At 41.0% G+C, this 18,962-nt stretch overlaps 2 protein-coding genes across 3 annotated transcripts in view; one reads left to right on the forward strand and one right to left on the reverse strand.

Annotated features, from left to right (window-relative positions):
- The window catches only part of PROSER1 (proline and serine rich 1), a 38,441-nt gene extending 36,818 nt beyond the window's left edge, over positions 1-1,623 (reverse strand). For both annotated transcript variants that reach the window (XM_049853364.1, XM_049853363.1), the window contains exon 1: positions 1,122-1,623. In XM_049853364.1, the coding sequence (XP_049709321.1) occupies positions 1,122-1,166 (45 nt within the window). In that variant the 5' untranslated portion in view covers positions 1,167-1,623. The remainder of the gene's footprint in view (positions 1-1,121) is intronic.
- Positions 1,624-2,256: 633 nt separating this feature from the next.
- Positions 2,257-18,747, forward strand: NHLRC3 (NHL repeat containing 3). The gene is made up of 7 exons (XM_049853377.1): positions 2,257-2,531; positions 3,245-3,373; positions 3,671-3,818; positions 6,126-6,326; positions 9,767-9,858; positions 13,748-13,860; positions 14,456-18,747. The coding sequence occupies exons 1-7, from the start codon at positions 2,442-2,444 to the stop codon at positions 14,709-14,711; spliced, it is 1,029 nt and encodes a 342-aa protein (XP_049709334.1). The 5' UTR covers positions 2,257-2,441; the 3' UTR covers positions 14,712-18,747.
- Positions 18,748-18,962: the final 215 nt, after the last annotated feature.

Genomic DNA, 18,962 nt, shown 5'->3' on the forward strand with positions numbered 1-18,962 from the left:
GATGTTTGGCAAATTCTAAATATATAGTTAGAAAATTGATATTTTACTGCATATCTTAATTCAACAAACTGGGTTTGCAAAAGCAGAAATTTTGTTTTTTCAAGTATGTAAATCTAAGTTAACATGCAATTTTGGGGAAAGAAAGATTTATAAAGGATGAAAAACAGAAATTTGAAAAAGCTTTACAAACAATGAAAGAAACAGCAAGTTCAGAGGCAATTTTAGTAATAACTTCATAATCTGAAATAAATAAGCAACAGAGAGCAAGGGTCTTTAAGATACGTAAATGCAGAAAATTGCCTTGGGAGGCCTACCCAAAGCACCTTGCGTTAATAGCACGGGTACAGTAAATCCTTTCAGCTCTAAGTGGGTAACTTCTCATTTTTTCACTTGACAGTCTGGCACAGGGCTACGTTCCAAACATTTTTTTTCCATCTTAAAATGAGCAAGAGAATGGAAGCTGTCTGGCTTATTTTGTGAGGTCAGCTACATACAATAGCCTCAAAAACAGGCAAACACTTGGAAAGCTGGAAGGGAAAAGTTTTGAAATTCCTGTTACGGAGAACCCATTCTATGAACATGACTTTAAATTCAATGCTAAACTTTCATTAGGACACTGACTATGGTCTGGCCAGGAAACAAATATGTGAGGCAGAATCGACCCAATGGAAACAGACTTGGTTTTTTGGTTTGGTATCGTTAGAGTAACTTCTGCCATAATCATAACTGCCATTAAAGAAGTCTTTTACACATATTATCTCCAGTTTTCAATAACTCTTGTATGACTGAAATACGAGGAGTTAAGCTCAGAAATATTAAATCACTCATCCAAACACACAGCCTATTAAGGGTTTGTATAGTCGGCCTCTGAACCGAGGATTTTCTGACTATAATTTCCACAATACCACACTGATTCTCAAAACATTTAAGCGTTAACATAACTTAGTTTCTATTCGTATCATGAAATGTATCAAGATATAAACTCCTACACGACTCGTCCAAATCCAACCCGTCTTTACAATTCTGGGTCTCCCGGTTTGTGCAATCTACACGCAAGATCTCAGAGTAAACCACAAGAATTCGTAACTCTTAGAATAATTTAAGGAATCAAGTGTAATTACCTTCCTAATTTCATCCAGCACCGTTTCAAAGGACTTTTTGTCCATCTTGGTTACTATCTTGACGCGGTTTTAACAGTTAGACTTTCAATTAAAAAACGTTCATATCCGGTCTGCTCCGTCGATTGTAAAAAGGTTTGTAACTGACTAGGAAAAGGACTCCCGAGAGGGACAGGATGGGAAGAGGTGGGGAGCACGGCGAACTCCGCAAAAATTGCTAAAAACAAAGAACTGAAAAAAGTTTCTATTAAAACAACAACCACTCGCACCAGACTTGCCCAGTCTCTTCACACAAAGCTGCAGGGCACCTGGCGGAAGAGCTGGGTCCCCTCAGAGTCCGCCGAGAGCCCCGGGGGCTCCGCGCCCGCCGGGGGAAGGTGGCGAAGCCTCTCTCCCGGGAGCAACGGCAGGAAGAGCGGCGGCGCCCGCGCCCGGAAGGAGGAAGGCGCCGGCCTCTCCGCCTGAACCTGCGCCTGGGCCGCGTCCCTCACCGCCGCGGGCCCCGACTCATGGCCCGGCCACGCTCATCCCCAGCCGCTCGGCCGACTCTCCGGTCCCGCAGCCCGGGAGCGGCAGCCCGGCGGGCTCTTTGTTACCAGCTGCCGCGGCTTCCGGGAGCGGACCGCCGGCCAGAGAGCGCCGGGAGCCGGGCGAAGCGGGGCACGGCCTCGGCTAAGGGGACTCCCGCGCACCGCAGCGCCCAGATTAGCAGGCGCCCTGCCGGCCACCCCTGTAGCCCCCACCCGCTCAGGGGGCCTTCAACGACCTGTGTCGCGCTCGACTAAACCGTACGCCACCAGCTTGAGCCGCTCTTTCCTGAAAGCCCGCAGATGGGGTTCTGGTGTGGGAACGTAGGCGCCCACGGCGGGTGCCTGGATACCTCGGAATCAGATGCGGCTGAATTCCTTCCAAGAGCCCGGCAGTCATTTTGGGGATGTCATTGCCCTTATGCTTCAGATGTGCATGTGCTTTTTTTTTTTTTGGTTGTTCAATCTGAATGAAAAACGATGAACGGCGAGTGGCTAAGGCATATCTATGGGCGCTCCCATTTGGGTGCCAGAAGTCCGCTCGTGGACCGCCCCAAGGGGCGGGGAAGGGTGGTCATGGGGTCAGCCTGAGACAGCTGACAGGCGGTGGGGATCCGGAAACGCGCCCGGAATCCCAAACCAGTCTTCTCCGGTTTTCTTTCGTCCGGGCCTCTGCTCCTTGGGTTGCACCCCCAGGGAGGCGTATTGCAGAGCGGGGCTTCGGGCCGGTGGTTGACGCCGCCCGGCCGCGCTCTCATCGCGGACCTGCCTCGATCGCCCGGTTTCTCGTCTCGTCATGGCGAGGTTCTGGGTCTGCGTGGCCGGCGCCGGCGCCGGCTTGTTTCTGACGTTTCTGGTTTTGCATTCGTGTTTTTGTGGCTCTCCGGTGAGTTGGGTGATGAGGAAACGGCTGTGGGCCTGTGAGGTTTGCATTGTTGGGAGGTGACGGTGGGTCGTGGGATGTAAGGTCAAGAGTGGGCTGGAGACAGCGGGCCCGTCTTAGAGTTCCGTTTGTGCATCGTATATCGTCGCTTTTCTTGTTTCCTTTTTCCTCCACTCGCAGCGCGTCCTTAAATAATTTTAAGGCTCGTCCCTGGTGGCGTAGTGGTTAAGTGCTAAGCCTCCTAACCAAAGGGTCGGGAGTTGTAATCCGCCACGAGCTCGTTTGAAACTCTGTGGGGCAGTCCTACTCTGTCCTGTAGGGTTGCTATGAGTCGGAATCGACTGGACCGCACTGGGTTTGGTTTGGTTTTGGTATTGTGGTGGTCTTGGTATTTAAATTTGTAAGCCCTTTTCTAGTTCAGCAAATTCTAGTTCAGCAAATGTGTTTGTCAATCAGACCAAACCCGTTTCCGTCGAATCCATTCCGCTTCACAGCGACCCTAAAGGACAGGGTAGAGCTTCCCCATAGGGTTTCCATGGAGCCCCTGGTGGATTCGAGCTGCTGACCTTTGATTAGTAGCCGACCTCTTAACCACTGCCTCACCACGGCTCCCTGTTTGTCAAAGCATTCATGAAAATAGTTTTTTTTTTTTTAATCTATAAACTGAATCTTAGTTTTCTGTGTTATTTAAGATTTTAAGAAATTTTGTTTTTCAGATTTCTTGGACGCCTGAAAATATTCGTTACCGACTGGATGTGGGTTGGCCGAAGTATTCAGAATACTTTTCTGGAACAACATTTTGTGTTGCAGTTGATTCTTTCAACGGATTGGTTTATGTAGCACAAGTAAGTAAAAATAAGCCTTTTCTTTTAATTACAAACATAAAAAAAAAGTCTTCCTCATATAGCCACATATGTTTATATTATGCAAATTGTGGAATTTGTATCTATCACATTTTTAAAATTTTTTAAAGGCGATTCATACAAATATTACTAGGTTTTGAGGTTTTTTTTTAAGTTACTAGAATTCTCAATTAAAATCTTCATTAAAATGAAGATTATTTTTACTTAGAATTGATTCTATCTAAGCAGTTATTTTTGTGTACCTTTTGGAAAAAAAAATTTTTTTTTTTTTTTTTTCAGACAGGGGTTAATATCCCAAAGGTATTAGTGTTCACAGAGGACGGATATTTCCTACGAGCCTGGAATGATACAGTTGACACACCTCATGGTATATTTGCAGCCAGTACACCATATGAAAGATCTGTCTGGATCACGGATGTAGGAAGTGGTATGTGTAATAATGTTTATTACATTATGTTGCTGGAAATCACATCTTTGTCCGTGTTCTTGCCTGTGCATTTTAAAGTTAGAATTGCTGAATCTAATCTTAATTTCTCTAACGATTAATGGAAGCTCTTGTTTTCTAAAAATCTTTTTTTTTGCTCTTTGCAGAATCAAGAAATTTAAAAAGAAGGTTATGATTTTTCTTTTAATTTATAAAGGGACTGTTGCACTTTAAATCACCAGTTGCTATTTTCAGATTAAATAGCTCTGAACCACTTCTACGAAGACAGGTAAAATGGCTGTCTCTAAAGCTGAAGGAATGAATGGAACCCTTATCTCTACAGTTTTCTTTCAAAAGGGATTCTGCTAAGAACCCATAACTCCTTTATTGCCCGAAGTACAAAGATTTGCAGAAACTGGTGTTAATGTTTCTGAAATCCCACTGACTGCAGCATGTCTGAAATCTTTCAGCCTTCTCTATTTTTAGTACAGTTTGCTGAAAAGCAGAGTAAGCACACTTGAATTTACAACTATGGGGAGGCTTTGCAGAGAAAGCAGTTTCCGCGTGTTTATGGCTTCAGACAAGGCAGTACCAGAGATAGCTTGGCATTACTTTAGGACCTCAGAAAGAAATGGGATGACAGATATTTCTAATAATCCTTAACCCAATTAAATTCACAAGTATAAGGAAATCTGATTCTCCCCGTTTCTGACTAGTTCAGATACTTTTTTTTTTAATTAATGAGGTCTCAGTTTTTATAACTAGTGCCATTGCCACATCTGTTCTCAGAACTCAAAAGATTTCTGAGCCTCATCTGATGGCCCATTTATATCAAGTTATATTTTCAATGATAAGATTCTGGTTAGGCCTAAAAGTCTAGGTTATCTCTAAGGTCAGTGTGATGAAATTTGACTGTTTTCGCTTTTTTTTTTTTTTCCGGGGGAATTCTACTGTCAAAGGCCTTTACTTTTGATATCATTCCATCTATGTGACCCATTAAAAATTTTTCTTATAAAAAACTTCCCTAAATTCCAGAACAGAAAGAACACGGATGATAATCATCATTCTTTCCATAATAGCTTTTTCTTCCTACCAACAGATCTGAAGACAGTTTTTGCATTCCTTTTCATTTTTCAAAGAATAAATTACCTCCAATAGAATTATGATTGCAAATCAGCCATTTTTTAAAATGTTATTTACTGGTATTCTATCCCCCTTTGCTAATTCTTTAGAAACCTCCAGATTTTCTTTCTTTAATAATGTTGTGGTCTCTTACTATTCTGCAAACTTTAGCTCAAGCCCCCAAAAAAAGTATGGTCATAAATACATTTTTTGGCATAGAATCGTAATGCAAGCTGATGCATTTAAGTAAGCTCATAGCACATGCCCATTGCCATCAAGTCGATTCCGATTCATTGCAACCCTGTAGGACAGAGTAGAACTAGAACTGCTCCCTAGGGTTTCCTAGGCTGTAATCTTTACAGAAACGGACCCTGCCACATCTTTCTCCTGTAGAGTGGCTGGTAGGTTTGAACTGCTGGCCTTTTGGTTAGCAGCTGAGCCCTTAACCACTGCACCACCATGGCTCCTTTTAGTAAGCTCAGTCTATCCAAATTGTCTTTTGAACACCTACCGGTTAATAATTTGCTCTTGCATACCTTCGAGTTGATATCTACTGCTTATGGTTTTTCTTTATTTCTCTGTGTTCTGCATTATACATTTGTTTGTAAGATAATTCTAATGAACAAAAATTTACTGTAAGTGAGAAGATAAGATACTAGTGATTTGGAAAGATTATTTTGTTTTTAGGAAAGAAAAGTTAGTGAGTTGAATTTTTAATTTGTTTTCATTAGGAGAAAATGTAGCTAAAAACCATCTGTTTTTATGACCTACTGAGATTCTAGATTTGTACACAAATGACTGAAATAACAGTTTCAAATATGAGTTGTTATTCTTGAGTATCTTTTATAAATAATGTTTATTGAGAGCCGCGAGATTCAAGAAGAAAATGATGCACCAATAATCTGTTAACATCAGTAGCTTTCTGTATAATGAGTAGACTATATTTTCTGGTGTATTTGAATTTGAAGTCTGCTTTTTTTTTATTTTGGGGTGGGTAAGATTTTAATTCACGGAGAAATTTGAGTATAAGTAACGTAGACCTCTTTTGCTTGCCAAGTATGACAGTTAGTTATCTGAGCCTGTCAACCATTTATTACTGTTTAATTCTATCAAATTCTTATTCTCAGCTTATTTGAAAAATAGGAATGTTTGCACAATGGTTATATTTGTGTGTGTCTGTGTTTTCAGGATCTTATGGTCATACTGTTAAAAAATATAATTCCTTTGGTGATCTTATTCAAGTCTTGGGTACCCCAGGCAAAAAAGGCACTGATTTGAACCCCCTGCAGTTTGATAACCCTGCAGAGTTGTATGTGGAAGACACAGGCGATATTTATATTGTGGATGGAGATGGAGGATTGAATAACAGATTGTTCAAACTGTCCCAAGGTACGTGCCTTAACGTAGTATGATATTATAAGAATGTTATAAGTAGAATTTAGAATATGAAGCTGTGTATAAAGGGCTCAAGTGTATTACTAGAAAAAAACTAGAGGATAGGTGCTTGGAATGGCCAACGATAAATAATTCTGAGTACAGGCCTGTTTTCTTCATTTAGGAGTTTCCTCCAAAATGAACAGAACTGGAGGTGGCATGAGAGTTTACAAAGGACTCAAGAGATAAGTGGGTATCCTATCCAATTCAAAATAGGGAAGTTAGGAACCTGGAATCCCAGCATCAAGGTATCCCACAGGCTGATAAATCATTAAGTCTTTTATTGAGTGGTCAGCTCTGTGTCCTCTGTAATATTTTGAGTGGAGATCTGTTATAAACAATTAAATGCTGATTCTCTGGTATTGATTTTTAAAATAGGACCAAGAGATGGGAAACTAGTACTGTCTGAAGAAGTAGAACAAGATTTCATGAGGGAAGTAGGCCTTGAACTGTAACGATTTGGTGGGAGGAGAAAGAAAGGATGGGGAGAGCACTCATGGAAAACTATCACACAGGGTCCAAAAAAAAAAAAAAGCTCGTTATTGTCAAGTCAATTCTGACTGATAGCTACCATATAGGATGGGTAGAAATGCCCCATAGGGTTTCCAAGGAGTGTCTGGTGGATTTGAACTGCCAGCCTCTCGGTTAACAGCCATAGCTCTTAACCACTAACCACTACACCAGCAGGGCTTCCCACAGAGGGTCGGGAGGTGCTAATTAGTAATTAGTATGGCTTCTAGGAAAGGCGCTGAAGATAAACATTTGAATAGTGGAAAATAAGATTTGGGAGATTTTCGAAAGCTTATCTAAGGCTTTTTGAAGTTATATTTGCTTATAAGAGTCTTTGAGGATTTTTTAGTAAAAAAGTGGTGTTATAGAAGCAGAGTTTATAAAACACAGTACTACATCAGGATATATATGGAGAGAGCTCTCATTTGCAGGTTATTTAGTGCATTTATCACCCAATAACTGGATTTGATTAGTGGCAGTTAAAGGGAGGTAGGGCGAGAATAAAGCAAGAATCCCAATGTTTATATGAAAGAAACAACTCTTTTTGTTTTTCTTTGAAGAAACATTTCATATACTTTATTTGACAGTGGCAACATAAACCTTTATTGGATTTCTTTTTTCTTAAACGTGTTTTTGGTTAAAGTTTACGCAGAAAGTTGAGTGCCCTTTTGACAATTTCCACATAAACTGATCAATGACATTAGTTGCATTTTTCACAGTGTGTCAACATTCTCTTTAATTGTGTTCTGGTTGTTCTGTTTCCAGTACTGTAGTTTCCCTTGTCTTTGCTTTGGGTTAAATGTTGACCTTTTGGACTTGTACAGATGTTGTACCATCGAGTCGGTTCCAACTTACAATGAAAGACTGCCTGGTCCTGCGCCATCCTCACAATCATTGTTATGCTTGAGCCCCTTGTTGCAGTCACTGTGTCAGTTCGTCTCTTGAGAGTCTTCCCTTTTTTCGCTGACACTCTACCAAGCATGATGTCCTTCTCCAGGGACTGATCCCTGCTGATAACATGTCCAAAATATGTGAGACAAAGTCTCGCCATACTCGCTTCTAAGGAGCATTCTGGCTGTACTTCTTCCAAGACAGATTTGTTCGTTCTTTTGGCAGTCCATGGTATATTCAGTGTTCTTCAACAACACCGTAATTCAAAGATACCAACTCTTCTTCAGTGTTCTTTATCCACTGTCCAGCTTTTGCATGCATATAAGGCAACTGAAAACACCGTGGCTTGGGTCAGGCTCCCCTTAGTCTTTAAAGTGGCATCTTTGCTTTTTAGCAATTTGAAGAAGTCTTTTGCAGCAGGTTTGCCTTTGGCAGATTGATTTCTTGACTGCTGCTGCCGTGGGCGTTGATTGTAGATCCAAATAAAATGAAATCCTTGACAGCTTCAATATTTTCTTGTTTATCATGATGTGGCTTATTGGTCTAGTTTTGAGGATTTTTGTTTTCTTTATTTTGAGGTATATTCCATACAGAAGGCTTTGATCTTTGATCTTCGTCACTAAGTGGATATCTTTTATCTTGTATGTCACCCTGCTTTTCTGCTAAAAGTTCATCTCAGGGTAGTTTTGGTTCAAGATTTAAAGAGTGTCTCAGGGCACAAGAGGGAGCCGTCTCGTCTCAGGTGGTCTAGTTAGTCTGGCCTTTTTTAAGAATTTGAATTTTGTTCTACATTTTTCTCCCATTCTGTCTGGGATCATCTGTTGTGATCCTGGTCAGATTGGTCAGTGGTTATAGCTGGGTACCATCTAGTTTTTTTGGTCTCAGGGTAGTTGAGGTCATGGCTTGTGTAGATTATTGGCCTTGTAGACTTGTTTCTTCTCTGAGATTTTGGTTACCTTCTTCTTCTTTTGCTCTTGATGAGTAAAGGCCAGTAGTTGTATCTTAGATGGACGCTGGCAAGCTTTTAAGACCCCAGACACTACTCACTTCACCTGGATGCAGAACATGAACTTTTGACTGAGCTGTCCCATAAGACTGTCATCCTAAGCTTTCAAACCTAGAAGACTAATCTCGGAAGGTGTTTGCTTATGTCTCAGAAGTCTCTGTAGTTGTGTCTTCAGTGAATATATGTGCCAGCCCACACACGTCTGTGTTTACATGTACGTATAGATATTTCCATCTGTTCTCACAGAAGTATACACCTGTATCTACCTGTATGTCTGTATGCCTGTACACATCCATATGTGAGCCTGTTCTCATTTTTTGGTCCTTGTTGGAGTTGTTGCAGTCTTATATATGTAAAATTCTTTAGTACAGGCGTCCTATAAACAGCTAAATTTAGAAGACAGATTGAGTATGGATAATAAAGCAGCTGTTAGGTGCTGTCGGGTCGATTTTGACTCATAGTGACCCCATGTGACAGAATAGAACTGCCCCTTAGGGCTTCCTAGATTATAACCTTTACAGAAACAGATTGCCAGGTGTTTCCCCCAGGGAGCTGCTGGGTAAATTCAAACTGCCTACCTTTTGGTTAGCATTCGAACGCTTAACCATTGCTCCAGGAGAGAAACAATAAAAACATAATGTTTTTTCAAAGAATGGTGATACCAAATAACAGGGAAGTTGTAAAGGGGAACCAGTTTGAGGGAGAGGATGTCATGAACCTTAAATGATTTGGGGGCAGTGATGAAATAATATAAGTGGAGATACTAATTAAACAAGTAGATTAATTGCTTGAAGCAGGGAAGGAAAAAAAATTTTTTTGTAAACTGTAAGAGTTAAGCAACTGAGTATATAAACAGGAAGCCAGGAAAGCATAGTCAGTGGGGAGTTTAATTCAATACTATTTCTGCAACTTATATCACAAAATATAATGTGCAAATGTGTAAGGTACACCGTATATCGTTCTGACCAAGTATGTTTACCTTTCGCAGATTTCATGATCCTTTGGTTGCATGGAGAAAACGGGACAGGGCCTACTCAGTTCAACATACCTCACAGCGTTACAGTTGATTCAGCTGGTCGGGTAAAAATCCAGCATCATTTTATCCAGGACTGTGTATCTGAATGTGTGTGTATATGGGTGTGTGTCTGTCTAGGTATATTTGGGCATGTTTGTGTGCACACTTGTGTTCCTGGACATGTGGATGTGGATGTGTGTTAGTATGTGTATGTATGTCTGGGCAGTTCTTCTGATGTTGGGTATGTACACATACTCTTTTATAAATATTGGGGACCTATAATGAAGGGGATCACCAAATATTCGGAAATGAACGAAATAGATATCCTATGTCATCTAAGGAGTTTCTAGGGCGCACAAATGGTTAGGTGCTTGCTACTGACCCAAAAGTTGGCAGTTTGAACCCACCCAGAGGCACCTTGGAAGAAAAGCATAGTGAGCTGCATCCAAAACGTCACAGCATGGAAACCTTATAGGGCACAGTTTTACACTGACACATTGGGTCACCATGAGTCAGGATGGTCTCAAGGGCAGCTGGTTTTTATATCATCCAAAGTGTGAAAGGAACAAATATGGATCAGAACACAGATAAAGCTACTACGGGTAGGGGGAGTGCAACAAGTTGCCCCTTCTACTAGCAAAATTTTACTGTAAGTGTTTGAATATATTTTCAAGTCTAGAAAAAAAAAATGTATTGATCAAAAGGGGAGAATGGGAGAGACTGATCTAGGAAGCATGAAAAAGAGAGCCACCTAGGCACTAACTCCTCTCTGTCTGGGAAAGAGAGCTTTAACCAACAAAGTTCAGTTTCTCTATTTTCTACCCCACTCACTACCACCTCTTTTTCTTTTACTCATCCTTTGAGTTTTAGGGTAAATATTACTTCTTTGGGGTTACCCTCCTGCATCTGTGCCCCTGTCTCAGTTTCGTATTGCTGCTGTAACAGAAATACCACAAGCAGGTGCCTTTAACAAACAAACTTATCTTCTCACGGTTTAAGAGACTAGAAGTCTGAAATCAAGGTGCTGGCTCGAGGAGAAGGCATTCTCTGTCCATTCTGGGGAAGAATCCTTGTCTTGGCTTCTCTGGCGAGGCATCCTGGGCTTGTTGAGTGGTCACCTCTGTCGTCCTCAGACACTGCAGGTCTTCCCCTGTGTCTGCTTTCTTCTGTGCTTAATCCGTTCTTTTATGTCTCAAAAGCGATTGGCTTAAAACAGCCCTATACTAGTATGTCCTAGTTAACATAACGAAGAGCCCTATCCCAAATGAGATTATAGCCACAGGGACAGGGGTTAGGATTTTCAAGACATATTTTGAGGGGACACAATTCATAACACTTCCCACCAAAAAAAATTTTACGTTTGTGTTTTGTCCCGTTTTCCTTTGATAGTCTGTGCTTACCTGTTATAGTATCTCTTATGCTATAGTATAATCATTTGATTAATTTTCTTTTGCTCCTGATAAACTGTAGGCTGTGAGGGCACATACTGAATCTCTTGCTTTGTATCTTAGTGCCTAGCACATAGTAGCCATCCTGTCCATATTTGTTCAATGACATGTCTTGTGGGAAGGTGCACAGTGGCAGTCCCGGGCCATCTTGGCTTCATGCCATCAGTTATTTAATCCATGTCGACTTCTGATGGACACAACCTTCTGATTATGACTTGGCTTTCTGTGTTGACAAGGTGAGAATGTTTTCATTATGAATCTTTACGTGCTCTTGTGTATTTATAGTTTCTCATTATAAATTGACAAGTTCACTTATGACAGTAAGATAAGTCACCATGTGAACTTTGTATGTCTGCTGGGAACTAGAAAGCTAGAATTCTGGTTTTACATACTACTCTTCTGAGGTTGGTTAATAATACCCCTCCTGAGAGCCCTGGTGGCACAGTGGTTAAGAGCTTGGCTAACCAGAAGCTCAGCAATTTGAATCCACTAGCTGCTCCTTGGATTCCCTGTGAAGCAGCTCTGCTCTGTCATAGAGTCATTATGATTTGAACTGACTTAATGGCAATGGGTTTTTTGGGGGGGGTGGGGTGCGGACAAGCTTTGGGTGACAAGGTGAAATTTCTGAACAGGCAAAAAGAGCTGGGTAAATTCACCATGCTGATGAATGTTCTCCCAGGGGCTTTGGAGGTCATTTCAGTGGGGTGCTCTGGCACTGCTGAGTGAAGAATGAAGTGTTAACTTCTGCTCGTTGTCATTTTATAATAACAATAGGATTTTTTTGACAGTAACAGCATTGAGCACTTAACTGCGTGAAAGATACGTTTGTGAGCATTTTACATGATTAACTAATTTACTCATCACCAAAACCTGATAGAAAAGTTAGTTCTAGAATTAAAGACTTGGCAATGTTGTTTCTTAAACAGGAATTCCCATGATCAAAATTCATCAAGTAGGAAAGATAATGCTGGTAATTGTTATCATTGATCCTAGGGTCTAAACTATATTTCCTTCTTGGTCATTTGACAGACCAGAAAAACCAAACCAAACCTGTTGCCCTTGAGTTGATTCCAACTTATAGCGACCCTACAGAACTGAGTAGAACTGCCCTATAGATTTTCCGAGGAGTACCTAGTGAACTTGAACTGCCGACTTTTTGGTTAGCAGCCATAGCATTTAACCACTACGCCACCAGAGTTTCCGTGACTGAGACAATGATCCCAAAATATTTAAGGAACCTATATTTAATAAAGAATTAGAGACGAGGAAGAGACTTTAAAAAATTACTTTGCTTAAGGGTCAACCTTTCTAACATGGTATGAGTCTTATTTGTTTCTGATTAGAAATGACTTTAATAGCTACTGAAATGCATAGTTCTTGACAAAAATATAGTCAAGTTTACCCTGAAAATTAGTCCCTGAATTCAAAATCAAGAAATTCAGGGGGCCCAAAGTGGAGAGGTGGAGGCCAGCAGGGTCGGCCCTCCCCTCCAGTGCTTTCTTGAAGACCTCCCCACAGCTCTCACCACATGCCATTCAAAACCTTCCCGCTCTGTGTATGCTGTAGGTTGCCAAAAGCAAATAAAACCAAACCAAACCCATTGCCATCAAGTTGATTCCAACTCATAGTGACCCCATAGGACAGAGTAGAGTTGCCCTGTAGCATTTCCAAGGAGCGGTTGGTAGATTCCAACTGCTGAACTTTTGGTTAGCAGCCGAGCTCTTAACCACTGCACCACCAGGGTTCCCCAACATCAGACACTACCCATGAAATGTAATTTATAATGAATCTACTTTCCTGTTTTAAAGAAACTCTTAATAACTCTAGAGCCTGTTACAAACTTAAATGCTAGGTTATTTTTTATGCTTCGTTTTTAAGCGGTTCAGCGCTTTGAATAGCAAGTGTAAATTAACGATGTTACAATATGAAGGCCTGACTGCCGGCTAGCCTGAGTTCCTGAGAAGCAAGGCAGCTTCTCCTGTTCACTGTCCTCTCAGTTTCCTGGACCAGGACCTGACAGGGTGGCAGTACTCAGTGGAACGAGTGTTTGCTGGAGCACTCGATGAATACTGTTGCTTTTCAGCATTCACTAATCCCCTGTGTTCTGCGGGAGGGCTCCCGCGTTTTAGTCATTCGTGTGCCGCTTTGTGTTGCCTTTCAGCATTCACTGATGCCCTGTGTTCTGCGGGAGGGCTCCCGCGTTTTAGTCATTTGTGTGCTGCTTTAGCAGAACTGCATCATATGGCTGTGCTTAAGGTAGATGGCCGTTTAGGTTGTGGTTCTCTGTTACTATCTGCTCACTTCAGACAAGTTATTTAACCTTTCTGACCTTTAGTTTCCTCATCTTGAAATGGGGCTCATACCTTCTTCTTTGACCCTATAAGATTAAATGATGTAATATATGTAAAACTAATGAAAATAAACATTCTCTCTTCCCCCTTCCTTTCTCTTTCTTCTCATTACAATGTGGGTCTTTTTCAATAAACTTTTTGTTGTTGTGTCTCAGGTCTGGGTTGCTGACCGAGGAAATAAAAGAATCCAAGTGTTTGATAAAGACACTGGGGAATGGTTAGGAGCGTGGGATAATTGTTTCACAGAAGAGGGACCATCTTCAGTCAGGTAATTGTTGCTCTCTATTTTAAAATGCTTGTTTTATTCAGTTTATGTGACTTAGTTCCTTTGGATAGCTAGCTGGGAGTTTTAAATAGTTACTGTTAATTTTAAGCAGGGGAAAAAAGGAGAGTGAGAAGGAAACAAGAATACAGAGGATGTATAATGGCGCTTCAGGTCCCAGTCTGAATGAACACAGGCTCCCAAGTGTACTGGTCTACCCAAGCATCAGAGAATGTGTGCTGGAGTTCTCCTACAGCCTTTACCCGCCGAATACTTAGGGGAAATTTTTTAACACAATGAAAATCAAAGCCTGAGTCTGTAGTATCAGACCCGGCTTAACATCAGCTCTCCCTTAGTTTGATTTTGTGTGGTACTCTGATATTGATATTTTAAAAAAAAAGTATGCTAAACTTTGGCTATGCCTGCCATCACAAATCTCTTGCTCCCTCATAAACAGAATTAGATCAAATTTAAATTCTTAAAGGAGCCAATCAGCAAGTATTAAGTGTTTTGTTTCTCACTGTGGGGGATAAACATGTTTGAAAAGTAAGCACTTAGGTTTATGTCACATAAATTTATTGTATAAATGTCTTCCTCCTAGATTTACTCCTGACGGGAAGTACTTGATTGTAGCCCAGTTGAACCTTAGCCGGCTCTCATTTGTGGCAGCACCCCCAGTAGGCAGCATCGGCAGCTGTTCTGTGGTCAGCACCCTCCAACTTGCAGATCAAGTTTTGCCTCATCTCTTAGATGTGGATAGGAAGACTGGAGCAATCTACGTAGCAGAAATTGGAGCAAGACAAGTACAAAAATACGTCCCTTTGAGTAGCTGGAAACCCTTGTGGCATAGTGGTTAAGTGCTACGGCTGCTAACCAAAAGGCCTGCAGTTCAGATCCACCAGGCGCTCGTTGGAAACTCTATGGAACAGTTCTACTGTGTTCTGTAGGATTGCTGTGAGTCGGAATCAGCTCAACAGCAATAGATTTGGCTTTTTGGTTGAGTAGCTATTTTCTTTCACTTGGTTCGTAGCTTTTCTTTTCCTGGAGATCTTTCCAGGTGCAGGTTCAGATTCGCAAATTCATCATTAAGTGCTTAAAAATGATGTTGAAGCACAAGAAGATATTTATTTTTAGCAGATCTAGTATTAGATTTATTTTTTATATTATCATGAATCGGGTTTTGTTGCCATTCTTAAGAATTAATTTTACCTGTAAGCACATAAAGGTATTTTAGTGAAAGAAATATAATTCTAAGAAAGTAGGGTCAGAAAGAGGGATTAAGGCTGTAACTTAGATTCCCTGGTACTTTTCCCTAGGGAAAATGGGAATGAAAGTGGGCTTGGAGGATATTTTGTTGAATTTCATGTGAAGTACCACAAACCTCAGTTTGTTCACTTTATATAAAATGAACAGCTTGAGAGATGAGTCAAATATGCTAGTTATTAGTTTAAGTAGCCACCAAGTGCTGGATCCTGAAGATTAATGAATGAAAAGACAGGGCTTCTCTGCATTTTGAGTAGCTTGTAGTCCAGTTGGGAAAAAAAGTTAAAAGCTTGCTGTGAACTTTGGTAGTTTTTTTTTAAAGCCCAGCTTTGCGTTGGTCCTTTAGCTATAAGATACTTAACGTTAACCTTTAAATGTAGGAATAAAATGGCATCTAAGCACTTTACCAAAAGGGATTTTTGCAAATAACGAAAAAAAAAAATTTTTTTATAAATGTAGGATTAAATATCGGACCATTCTCCATAGTGTTTCCCTGCAGCTTTCTTTCTTTTTTTTTAATAACGCAAACTCAATTCATTCCTAACATTGTCTACCTCAGTGAAGTTTCAGGGTAATTATTTATATGGAAATGTTTGCCAAACACCTAAGATTGAGATGACTGGATATTGGCTTCTCAATTAAGATAGTTTTTCCATTCTAGTTTATCCCAGCTTTTGGGGAGCGTTGCCACATCATGAATTTTCAAGTCATTTTTTGCCTTTCATGCTATCAGCTTCCCTTCTTACTCCAGTTTACTGTAAATTTTGCTGATTGTCCTCTCACTCATCATAAACCAAAAAAAAAAAAAAAACCCAAACCCATTGCCGTTGAGTGGGTTCCCACTCAAGCTGGAGTCTTTTCTAGACTCAGGAGCTCACACTTGTTTTGATGCTTGGAACCTATCTTCATGTTAGTAAGGCAGATCGGCCAAGAAGGCCGTTGGTAAGTGTTTGTGCCAGGGACTGAGCTGTGTGATACTGAACGTCACTGCCGTAGGCCTTAGCTTTCTCTTCAGTGGAATGGGAATATCATTTTTTTTCCTCACAAATGCTGTGGGGATCAGATGTGCAAACATTCCCTTTGACACATATAGTTACAGGCACATTAAAGGCATTTTATTAACAAAGGTCCTTTTAAATGTGCTATTTACCTGATACCAGCTGTCAGGTTTGCCTTAATTTTGGTTTTAATTCTTTTATCCAAACATATCCTCACAAACTTTATACAGTTTAACTAATACAATAGATTTATTTGCAAAAACGAGAGTAATTTGAGGTATTTGTTTTGGTTTTAAGCCAGGACGACAAGTGCAAATGTCTCTTTGAAGGAATGCAGGTTAGGTAAACTGATTTTATCATCTCTAAAATATTTAACTAGTTTGTACCAGATATTTATAAAACTTGTCAAAAGCATTGTTCCTATATATATTGCTAAACGTGTTCAGTACTCACTGTAACCATCTTTTACTTTTTTCCCTTTGGATTAATTAACTAGGTGAATGAGAAATATATTGCTTTTTGTATTAAAAAACATAAATTAAAATTTTGGAAAGAAAAGGCAATATCGTCTGGCTTCCCAGGTATACCAGCATGGCCACCTGCTGTCCTTTGGTTACTATTTGCATGGAATAGTCTTTTCCATCCTGTTATCTTTAACCTGTTTGTGTCTTTGAGCCCAAGGTGTATCTCGTAGACAGCATATGGATGGGTCATATTTTCTTACCCATCCTGCCACTTAGCTGCTGACACACATCCCTTTATATGAAACAAACTGGCCCTGCTGTAATTAATCTTTCCTCTTTATCATTTCTGGAAGGCCCTTTTTGAATTACTTGCACTCTGCCGTCAGCTTACAGTCCCCTGTCGTTCATGATGTTCATCAAGAGATAAGAGGAAAAGAAGTTGAAGGCAAGGAGCCTATGAGAATTGGCGTATGAGTGACATAGTCCAGGAACAGCACTCTTACCGAGGGGGAGACATGAGTTAGCATCTGTGCCTTTTTTTACTAAACAGATGTCAAAGTAACTTAGAAAGTCAGTTCCTGTGTCAGCCGACCACCCAACGTTGTACCTGCACCTGACGGGCTTTGTGGGCATGTACGCTTTATTGACAAACAACCCTGGAATGGCACTATGCTTTCATCACCTGCCGTGACAGCTGATGACACATAGATTTCCTTTATGGGACTGTTGAAAGCATTGATAGTAGGATGCCATTTGTGAAGCCAGTTGTAGCCAGTTTCTCCTTGGGGCACAGCTTTTGAATTGTCATTGCAGTGTGTGTTCTCGTTCAGTTTCTTCAGTTCTGTTTTAGCGGTAAGTTCTGGCATGGAAGTTACACCGAAGAGGGGCCACTGGATCGGTAACGTGGAAGCCCCACAAGACGTGTATGCCCTTCAGTATATGCACAGCAGTGAATGTCTTATTTTCTTTATGGTTATAGGCTGCCAGTTTTTACTTGGCACTCTAACCTCCTGCCCTCTGTATCATCTTGTATGCTCCTACGCGGCATACAGATTCATTTGGTCCTTTATAATTTCCAAGATTTTTTTGATAAACACAGACCAAAAAACCTACGTTGGTATCTTCAGGAGTCAAGTCTGGGAAAACTTTGGCATCTTGCTCAAGCGAGCCCATTATCTGCTCAAATGAGGAGATGTCTTTGCACCATCCCCCTTCGTTTCCTTTGCTGTCACCAGGGCCATCAGCATCTGCTTGAGTCCTTTCTTTTGTGACATCGACTGTGTCATCATCCTGTGACACCGTGTAACTGCCATTGTCACCATTGCATTGAGCTTCAGATTCACAAAAACTGGCAAGCTCCTTCGATGCATCTTTGTCACAGTCCCTCTCAGAATCATCTGCATTCAGGGTGAAGAAAATAAAATTGCTACAGCTTCGTCAGCTGTTTAAGTAGCCATTTCTGAAAAAGAGAAGTGTTTCAGGAATAAGGAATTCCAGCCTCCCGTAGAAATAAAAGTCCCGAAAAGGAAGTGCTGTCGTGGGAACATGACTGCTGCAGTCCATTGAATATTTCCTGATCACAAAAACAGCACCTTCCTATTAACACTTAGGAAACAAGTGAACTTGCGAGGCTTATTTCCCTGCACAGAAGCCCAAAAAACAAAAAATTTGAGTGGGACTTACATATCCCAGTGGTTTTTCAGCACGGTAAAACGTGATTACACTTTATGGCCCCTGAAAATAAATCATTCCGTTGAATATTTCCTAATCATGAAAACAGCACCTTCCCAGTAATGCTCAGGAAACAGTAAGTGTACTTCCAAGGCTTATCTCCTTGTGGAAAGGTAAGAGACAAAAGCTTCATACAAGCACTCATCTGTATGCAGCACTTCATGTGCTGACCTCTTGTCATAGCAGTGTGGCACCGGTGAACTTCCTTCTGTTTCACAGTGTCACACAAGACCCCACCCTGATGCCACCCTATAGTAGTGGGGTTTGAGGATCTCAATAAAAGAGGTCGAAAACATAAATTCTGCTGGTCACAAAAGGGCTATCCCGGATTTCAAGGCAGGTTTCACCTGGGTATCTAAATTCATGAAAAAGGAATGGTCTTTCCGTGAGAAAGAACTGCTGTAGGCCAGCAACTTCCAGATGACTGCAGAGGAAAAGATGGTCAGGTCCAACAAATTCATCACCAAAGAAATCTCTGAACTCAGTATCACTGCAGTGGACATAATTAATATTGACAGGGTTCCAGTGTCATTTGGCATTCCAGCCACTAGGACTGTGGCTGCTTCAGGTATGAAAACTAGCCATTAGAACCACTAGGCACAAGAGGACTTGCTTCACTGTAGTCATTGGTTGCACTGCGACTGGGATGAAA

This window comes from Elephas maximus, chromosome 14 (assembly GCF_024166365.1).
Source record: "Elephas maximus indicus isolate mEleMax1 chromosome 14, mEleMax1 primary haplotype, whole genome shotgun sequence".
NCBI classification, from domain to species: Eukaryota; Metazoa; Chordata; class Mammalia; order Proboscidea; family Elephantidae; genus Elephas; species Elephas maximus.